At 43.5% G+C, this 9526-nt stretch overlaps 1 protein-coding gene across 2 annotated transcripts in view; it reads right to left on the reverse strand.

Moving 5' to 3' along the window:
* NAB2 (NGFI-A binding protein 2) overlaps positions 1 to 6866 on the reverse strand; it is a 45651-nt gene extending 38785 nt beyond the window's left edge. Inside the window, exon 1 of one of the 2 annotated variants that reach the window (XM_075265746.1) lies at positions 6468 to 6866. In XM_075265746.1, the coding sequence (XP_075121847.1) occupies positions 6468 to 6520 (53 nt within the window). In that variant the 5' untranslated portion in view covers positions 6521 to 6866. The remainder of the gene's footprint in view (positions 1 to 6467) is intronic. The other variant, XM_075265748.1, reaches the window with a different exon arrangement.
* Positions 6867 to 9526: the final 2660 nt, after the last annotated feature.

The following is a 9526-nucleotide window of genomic DNA, read 5'->3' on the forward strand; positions in this document are numbered from 1 at the left end:
ACTGGGCTGGTTAGAGGCTCCCTCCACCATGAATTGGTCCAAACTGGGGTTTTTAGAGGCTCCCTCCACCATGAATTGGTCCAAACTTGGCTGTTTAGAGGCTCCCTCCACCATTAATTGGTCCAAACTGGGCTGGTTAGAGGCTCCCTCCACCATGAATTGGTCCAAACTGGGTTTTTTAGAGGCTCCCTCCACCATGAATTTGCCCAAACTGGGCTGTTTAGAGGCTCCCTCCACCATGAATTGGTCCAAACTGGGTTTTTTAGAGGCTCCCTCCACCATGAATTGGTCCAAACTGGGCTGGTTAGAGGCTCCCTCCACCATGAATTGGTCCAAACTGGGGTGGTTAGAGGCTCCCTCCACCATTAATTGGTCCAAACTGGGCTGGTTAGAGGCTCCCTCCACCATTAATTGGTCCAAACTGGGCTGGTTAGAGGCTCCCTCCACCATTAATTGGTCCAAACTGGGCTGGTTAGAGGCTCCCTCCACCATGAATTTGCCCAAACTGGGCTGTTTAGAGGCTCCCTCCACCATGAATTTGCCCAAACTGGGCTGGTTAGAGGCTCCCTCCACCATGAATTGGTCCAAACTGGGGTTTTTAGAGGCTCCCTCCACCATGAATTGGTCCAAACTTGGCTGTTTAGAGGCTCCCTCCACCATTAATTGGTCCAAACTGGGCTGGTTAGAGGCTCCCTCCACCATGAATTGGTCCAAACTGGGTTTTTTAGAGGCTCCCTCCACCATGAATTTGCCCAAACTGGGCTGTTTAGAGGCTCCCTCCACCATGAATTGGTCCAAACTGGGGTGGTTAGAGGCTCCCTCCACCATTAATTGGTCCAAACTGGGCTGGTTAGAGGCTCCCTCCACCATTAATTGGTCCAAACTGGGCTGGTTAGAGGCTCCCTCCACCATGAATTTGCCCAAACTGGGCTGGTTAGAGGCTCCCTCCACCATGAATTGGTCCAAACTGGGTTTTTTAGAGGCTCCCTCCACCATGAATTTGCCCAAACTGGGCTGGTTAGAGGCTTCCTCCACCATGAATTGGTCCAAACCGGGGTTTTTAGAGGCTCCCTCCACCATGAATTTGCCCAAACTGGGCTGTTTAGAGGCTCCCTCCACCATGAATTGGTCCAAACTGGGTTTTTTAGAGGCTCCCTCCACCATGAATTGGTCCAAACTGGGCTGGTTAGAGGCTCCCTCCACCATGAATTGGTCCAAACTGGGGTGGTTAGAGGCTCCCTCCACCATTAATTGGTCCAAACTGGGCTGGTTAGAGGCTCCCTCCACCATTAATTGGTCCAAACTGGGCTGGTTAGAGGCTCCCTCCACCATGAATTTGCCCAAACTGGGCTGTTTAGAGGCTCCCTCCACCATGAATTTGCCCAAACTGGGCTGGTTAGAGGCTCCCTCCACCATGAATTGGTCCAAACTGGGGTTTTTAGAGGCTCCCTCCACCATGAATTGGTCCAAACTTGGCTGTTTAGAGGCTCCCTCCACCATTAATTGGTCCAAACTGGGCTGGTTAGAGGCTCCCTCCACCATGAATTGGTCCAAACTGGGTTTTTTAGAGGCTCCCTCCACCATGAATTTGCCCAAACTGGGCTGTTTAGAGGCTCCCTCCACCATGAATTGGTCCAAACTGGGGTGGTTAGAGGCTCCCTCCACCATTAATTGGTCCAAACTGGGCTGGTTAGAGGCTCCCTCCACCATTAATTGGTCCAAACTGGGCTGGTTAGAGGCTCCCTCCACCATGAATTTGCCCAAACTGGGCTGGTTAGAGGCTCCCTCCACCATGAATTGGTCCAAACTGGGTTTTTTAGAGGCTCCCTCCACCATGAATTTGCCCAAACTGGGCTGGTTAGAGGCTCCCTCCACCATGAATTGGTCCAAACTGGGGTTTTTAGAGGCTCCCTCCACCATGAATTTGCCCAAACTCTGCTGGTTAGAGGCTCAATCCACCCTGATTTTCAAAACAAATGTTGGTGCCAACCTCAACTTACTACAAGGGCCAAATTCACTGCTGGTGACAAGCTCTCCTCACTGCAAGTGCCAAATACACATGTTTCAAGGTGTTTTCCTACTGTCAGAGAGGTGGTATTGAGTGTGTAAAGTGTGTAGTTGTTAGGCTGTGATGTTGGGGTAATAGAGGGTCTTTGGTGTGTTAGATGCCCCCAGACATGCTTCCCCTGCTGTCCCAGTGTCATTCCAGAGGTGTTGGCATCATTTCCTGGGGTGTCATAGTGGACTTGGTGACCCTCCAGACACGGATTTGGGTTTCCCCCTTAACGAGTATCTGTTCCCCATAGACTATAATGGGGTTCGAAACCCGTTCGAACACACGAACATTGAGCGGCTGTTCGAATCGAATTTCGAACCTCGAACATTTTAGTGTTCGCTCATCTCTAAAGCTTAGTATTAGATTAGATTATTTTTGAGAAACAGAATCAGAAAACTACAAAAACTATTTAGAGCTAGAAAAAATCTTTAAGGCTAAGGCCAAACATAGTGGACTGCGGTGAAAAAGTGCTGTGGGAAAAATCACATGGCAGAAACCCTACAGTTTTGGAAAGTGGATGGGATTTGCGGGAATTTTTTTTTGATAAAATATATTTCGAAGTTTCTTATCTTCACTTGTACTACTGATTAATGTGACGTTGGTGAAAAATTTACTATATACTAGTCAAGCCAATGACAATACATCATCATAATACAGAATAACCTGTCCTACAGACCATGACATGCTCTCTACACTGCTGTGTCTGCAGTTCATAGGAGCAAGGAAAGAAACATATACTGGTCCATAGGGTCCTCCTGACTACCCATATAAAAGTGCAAATAAAGAACATCAATATAGATTTGTGTTACATCCTGAAAAACTATAACCATGATTGTGATACATAATACAATTCATTTTTTCCTATACAGATACTATGTTCACTTTCACGGAGAATTACTTAAAGGTCCGTTGGCAGAAAAATCAGTATCAAACTAATGACAGTACCTTGTAACGCTGCTTCTACACTTTCCAACGATGCCTTTCTTACGCTGGATTGCAGCTCCATTTTAATGAAAACCAGTTATAATTCTTATGCTAAATAGCTAAGAAGAGCTCTAAGGGCGTTTCTTCTCCTGCTGGGGCTTTACTTTCTTCTCTAGATAATCGCCCCTAAATGCAAAGTTTGACAAAGTAGAAGATTTCATGAAAGCTACGGGAGGTAAGATTGGGCAGCAGTTAGAGGCAATTATCGAGAGGAGAGAATGAAGCCCCCGCAGGAGAAGACATGCCACTTTCAGTTAATTTTCATAGCAATAAAACACTGATTATCATGAAAATGGAGTCGCAATGTTGAATAAGAAAGGTACCTTTGGAAAGTGTAGAAGCTGCCCTATAAGGTAAGGTCATCAGATTCCCTTTAAGCAACCAAATTATGTCCAGAATTATTTCTGGACCTGATATAGATAACATAACACCCTGTGTTGTTCTAAGCCCAATTCATCACTGTAGGGTAGGACAGGGATTGCGGCTATAAAATGAATGATAAAATGTTCCCATATTATTTGAATGTGAAACGGATCATAACATTATATTTCTCTGAAATCATCTCCTACACACTTGTACACACTATACAACTAATTTTTCCAGACATGGACCACTATATCATACATTCAGAGCATAAATATATATCATGACATAATTTTGGAAATAATATGGAGTATGGATATAAGAACACAATGGAGGGAGTTTGTAACCAGCACCTAAACAAAGCCTCCTGGTGTACCCCGGCAGCAAAGAGAAAATCATATATCTGAATGAGGAGACGGTTAAACTTGTGCAAGAGATCTACACTACAGGTTTCCTGTGATATTTTCCGTTAAATGTCTTGTGATTTATCAAAATGTTAAGTGTCTGCCAACATCAGAATGAGTCATGTTACAGGCTGATAGGGTCACTTGGTATGTTTGGTAGAGTAATGGCCATATTTAACCCTTTATGCCATTATTATCTTTGCTGTGTGCAACTTGTGTTTGCTTTCACACAAGTGCTGGGTAGCTGTTTGATCAGATACAACACCCACAGCTACAAAGAAGTTAGCAGCCATTGCCATTAGTTAAAGGGTCTCTATCATTGGGAAAAGTCATTTTTAACTAAACACATCCTTGAATAGGCTTTAGAAATGCAATTTACACCTACCTTTAGTATGTAGATTGCCTCAGTGTTTGCTGAATAAGTCAGTTTTTATTCATATGCTAATGAGCTTCCAGACAGCACAGAAAGTTTCCAGCAGCACTCATCCTTGCTATTCTCTCCTATGTGTGTGTGCAAACAGGAAGCTGAGTCATCATCATCATCAGCAGCAGCAGCCTGTGCTGTATACACCCATAGGAAACAATAGCAAAGAGGGTGCACAATGCATCGTGCACCCAGTATAATTAACATATGAATAAAAACGGACTTATTCAGAAACCACTGAGGCAATTTACATACTAAAGGTAGGTGTGGAATAGACTTTCTAAAGGCTATGCAATGATGTGATTAGTTAACAATGACTTTTCCCAATGAAAGAGCCCCTTTAAGTTTATCTACTAATGTATAAGGATGGAGGATAAGGAATTAGCCTATCACCACCGGTAGCTTGACACCGTTCATTCATAATGATGTGTTCTTTACCTTTACTCTTTGCTGACCATGTTTAGATATGTGTGTCATGAGATGACCAGCTTTACAAGACAATATGATTTTACAATATTCTATGACAAAGTGACTTATTTTGCGCATTATGTATCTATGTGTGGCCTAGTGGCTCTTTTGTGAATTGCAACCTTTCAAGCATTTTGATAGCATGTTGCAATATTGTAGTGAATTTGATTCTTTGTACCAAATTTGAGCTACTGTAAGGGTGGATACATATTCAGAAATAATGAATCGTAGTGTGTATATATATATATATATATATATATATATATTTATATATATATATACACACGCACACTTACAATCTAGTCCCTCTAAAAAGACTAGTTCCAGCAAAACTTTCAACTTTCTACAACACAATACTAGTTCAAAAGTTATACGGTTTTCGAGGATTTTTTATTTTTTTGATTGATAGCCTATATTTTGTTTGATGGTACTATACAGTGTACAGAGCCAGAAGCAAATGGTTCAGTGTAGCTGGGCTCCAATGAAGAAAATAGGAGCTGAGCTTCAGTAGGCATTATACAATGCATGGAGCCATCTCTTTCAAACTCTGTACACTATATACTGTATTACCTGGCCTGGCAGTGCTCAGCCTCCATGGTCAGTTATTGATGACCCTAAGGGCCAAAAGAAAAATTCTCAGAAACCAATTAATTCTGGAGATTCTGTTGTCCTAATCTATCTTCTGGATAACCTTGTGAAGCTCTAGTTCCTTTATATATCATGGTAATGCAAAAATTTGTTTTTAGATCTGTTTTTGGCTTTCGGTGAAATATTGCTCTGTGATCTTTGTTGTGATAGAAACATTTTACTAAGTGAGCATTACAGTCAGGTGTTTCATAATAACTGTGCAAACATATCCACATAACACACAGGCCATTATGCTGTTGTCACCTCTGTTTGATCTGAGGTTTGGGTCTGCTCCCTAAAGCCACTTACACACAGCAGTATTTTCCATCAGACTGGGTGCAGACCATGGATGAGATACAAGTCTTTCGACAATACTTTTTCTGTGTTTAGCTTCCACTATTGGTTTTAACTTCCATTACAGTAAGACATGTGAGACTTGCACAAACATAGAGGCAACTACATTGATGTGTGATAGCCATATCTTATGTACAACATCAGTAGTGCTCATAATGTACATATCATTAGTCAACCATAATAGGTAAAGAATTATTGGAGACGCCTTTAGACAACTTTAACAGTTTCATCATTGCTTGCTATTCCAGGGACAGTTCCAATGGATGCTCTTTGTCCTTATTGCCATGTCATTGTCAGAAGTATAGACTGTCTCAGCAGCCTCAGACAATGATCCAATTCTTTTCAACAGCAGGACACACCTATAAATCTACAATCCATTATACTCATCCCTACATAAGGGTTTTATACTTCAAGAGTCCCCAGACTGAGAAGTAGTAGTCTGCCATACTTAATCTACTGAATGATGAAAGGTGAAGGTGCAAATGGAGAAAGTACATAAAAGGCATTCATTTGTGTCTGGCAGACCCTTTTAGGGTTAAACAGGACCCACCTCTCTTTATTATGTTGCTTCCCTTTTAATAACATTGTCATTACGCTCTTTTGACCAGTCAGGTGGCAATCCTGTTTTCTGCAACTTACAGAACCAATGCAGACTAAAGTCTATCACATTATTTAGCGCAGTGTAATATATGCAATGTGTACATGAAAAGCAGCACACTGAATAATAGAGCTGTTCACACTTGGCATATCTAATGGACACATCTGCTCACTTTGCTAACTTACTTGCCTTGCTTTGGATGCCCGCTTCAGGTCATCTGATCTGCCAGCTCTCTCCGCCATTTAGGAGTCTTATGTATTCTAGGCACAGTGTCCCCAAAATCGTGGTGCAGAAACTTTTAGCAGAGAATAGTAATAAAATTGGACGGCGGTGGAATAGTTGTATCCTGTGCTTGCTTTGCTCTATAAATGTTTCTTCATCACATCCTTTGCCATCATCAATGTGTCTCGATCTTCCTGTCTCGGTCTCTCTGCTGTCTCTCTAGCCGCATCCAGTGTCTAGCATCTGTCTGCCTCTCTCATATCCCTCTGTCTCTCTAACTGATTTTCTCTGAGCTCCCCTTGCCTAAGGTCTGCAAGCTCTCTCTGCTGTTTTCCACCCACATACACATTGCAATAAGCCTCTTCTCTGTATGTCAGGGTTTGTGTAGGAGGACTGGGGGAAGGGCCGAATCAAAAGCTTCTATAATAGCAATGCAATACTAGAGCATGTCTGACCACCGTGCATGCACATCCAGCCTGCTTTCTGACTAAAGTTAATTAATGTTTTATTTCCTTGTTTTTATTAATTTGCTGTCAATAAATACAATGTGCCAGAGCCGGCTTTTGTGTGCCAATGGGTTGTTACTCTGTGACAAAGCATTTAGCATAATAGTAACTTCATCTATCCTAGGCACCGGCTGCACGGGTGACTTGGTAAAGTGCCCATTGTCACAGTGTATATTCATAGCTTTCAGTATCTTATAAGAAATGACAGACAATGAATATACGACTGCAGAATGTTTTGCCATATGTGGGTTTTCATTGTGTCCTGTAAGTAGAATAAAAAGCAAGAAAAGTCAGCTTACTTTTGCAAAGTTTTTGTTCCTTCAATGCATCTTCTATGTCCTTCTGTTTCCTCCCGTCCCCTAAAGCCATACTGATGACATAGATTAAGTGGCCTCACACAAATAGCCCAAATACTTATGAGAAAAATGAGATTGTGAGTCTCATTGACGACAGGGATTACTTTCAACCTATGCTCAGCAGCAACACAAGAGAAAGGGCACAACCTGTCTATATCCCTGGCCTATACTTAAAATAGCATGCAAGTTCTGCTGAGTGGACCATACATGTTAAGGCGGCTGGGCAGGTTTTTTTTTTTTTTTTTTACAGCCTATTCTTAGCATAGGTCATATCTGAATGGATCAGCTGCACAGTGCACAGAGCCAGAAGCAGTTACCTCCATGCCCATCAATACAAGCAGAGCTGAGGTAATATTGTTCTCTTGCTTCTGGCTCTGTGTACTGTATATTAAATAGGTCTGAAGCAAACCCATGCAGCTGATCCATGCAGGCTCCCCATTAATCAGATATTTATGGCCTATCCTTAAAAAACCTTGGACAACCCCTTTAAAGAGGACCTTTCATCAGATCGGGCACATGCAGTTCTATATACTGCTGGAAAGCTGACAGTGCACTGACTTCAGCGCACTATCGGCTTTCCTGACTGTGCCCGGTGTAAAGTGCTATCGGTCCCGGTACCGTAGCGCTTTGCAGTCAGAAGGGCGTTTCTGACACTTAGCCAGGGACGCCCTTCTGTCCAGCAGCACCTATCGCGCTGTGCTCTAAGACTGGGGAGGAACGCCCCCTCCCCTCCTGATAATACTCGTCTATGGACGAGCACTGTGAGCAGAGGGAGGGGGTGTTCCTCCCCGCTCACATTGTACAGCGTGATAGGCACTGCTGGGCAGAAGGGCGTCCCTGGCTAACTGTCAGAAACGCCCTTCTGACACTAAAGCGCTACGGTACCGGGACCGATAGCGCTTTACACCGGGCACAGATCGGGAAAGCCGATAGTGCGCTGAATTCAGCGCACTCTCAGCTTTTTAGCAGTATATAAAACTGCATGTGCCCGATCTGATGAAAGGTCCTCTTTAATAGGTGTTTAAAAACATAGCTGGTTTGGCAGTTTGCCCTGCTTAAAGGGACCCTATTATTCAATCACAATTTTTTCTCATTAACATGTTGGAATAGCCTTAAGAAAGGCTATTCTTCTCCAATCTTTGGTTGTCTTCTCCGCGTCGCCGTTCGCTTGAAAATCTGTTTTTTGTTGGTATGTAAATGAGTTTTCTCGCAGCACTGGGGGTGGGCCCCAGCGCTCAAACAGCACTGGGGGCATCCCCAATGCTGCCAGAGAACTCTCCAGCGCCGCCTCCATCTTCTTCTGGAACGAGGTCTTCACCGCGTCTTCTTCCAGCGGTGGCTTGTAACTTCTAGAGCCTCAGGCCTAGGGCAAGCCGACTGCGCATGCCCGCCAGCCAAGGGAAAATGGCCACTTACAATAATGTGTCAGCGGCCATTTTTCTTGAGGCCATGGGCATGCGCAGTCGGCTTTTCCCTAGACCCGAGGCCTAGAAGTTACAAGCCAACCCCTGGAAGAATACACGGTGAAGACCTTGTTCCAGAAGAAGATGGAGGCGGCGCTGGAGAGTTCACGTGGAAAATGCTGTTCAATCTGCAAGCAGCATGATATAGAGCACAGAATGTCATGCATCACTTGACTCTTATCTCCACTACTCCCTTGCTGTCTCCCTCCCTCTCCATCTCTGGAGGCATCATGTTTCCCATGCTGGGCAGCAGATTGTGCAATGTCCAGTGAGCGGTAGCACAGTTTTTTTTTTAGTAACAGCTGTATTCTATAAATAAGGTGAGTAAATACAGCAGTACCTTACACCTTGTAATAGAGTAGAAAGTATAATGTCTTGTACAACAGCTTTCTCAGAAAATCACAATTTTCTGTACAAGTAAGATTTTTGTGACTTTTTTCAGTTTTGCGCTGCTCTGGAGCGCCACCCCTTCCAGATCTATATTTACACCAGTTTATTGGCGTAAATAATCCCTGAAATCTATCTCAGCTACATACATGTGCATCCTCTGCCAGCACAAGAGATATTCACAGATCTTCATAGATCTGCTCCAATGAGAATTGTCCAATAAATGGTAATTCCACCAACAGCAAGCCCTAGCAACATGAAAACTGAGGTGGAATACATCACATGAAGAACAAATACTTCTGAGCTATGGAGGA

The sequence above is a fragment of the Leptodactylus fuscus genome, chromosome 2, assembly GCF_031893055.1.
Source record: "Leptodactylus fuscus isolate aLepFus1 chromosome 2, aLepFus1.hap2, whole genome shotgun sequence".
Taxonomy (NCBI): domain Eukaryota; kingdom Metazoa; phylum Chordata; class Amphibia; order Anura; family Leptodactylidae; genus Leptodactylus; species Leptodactylus fuscus.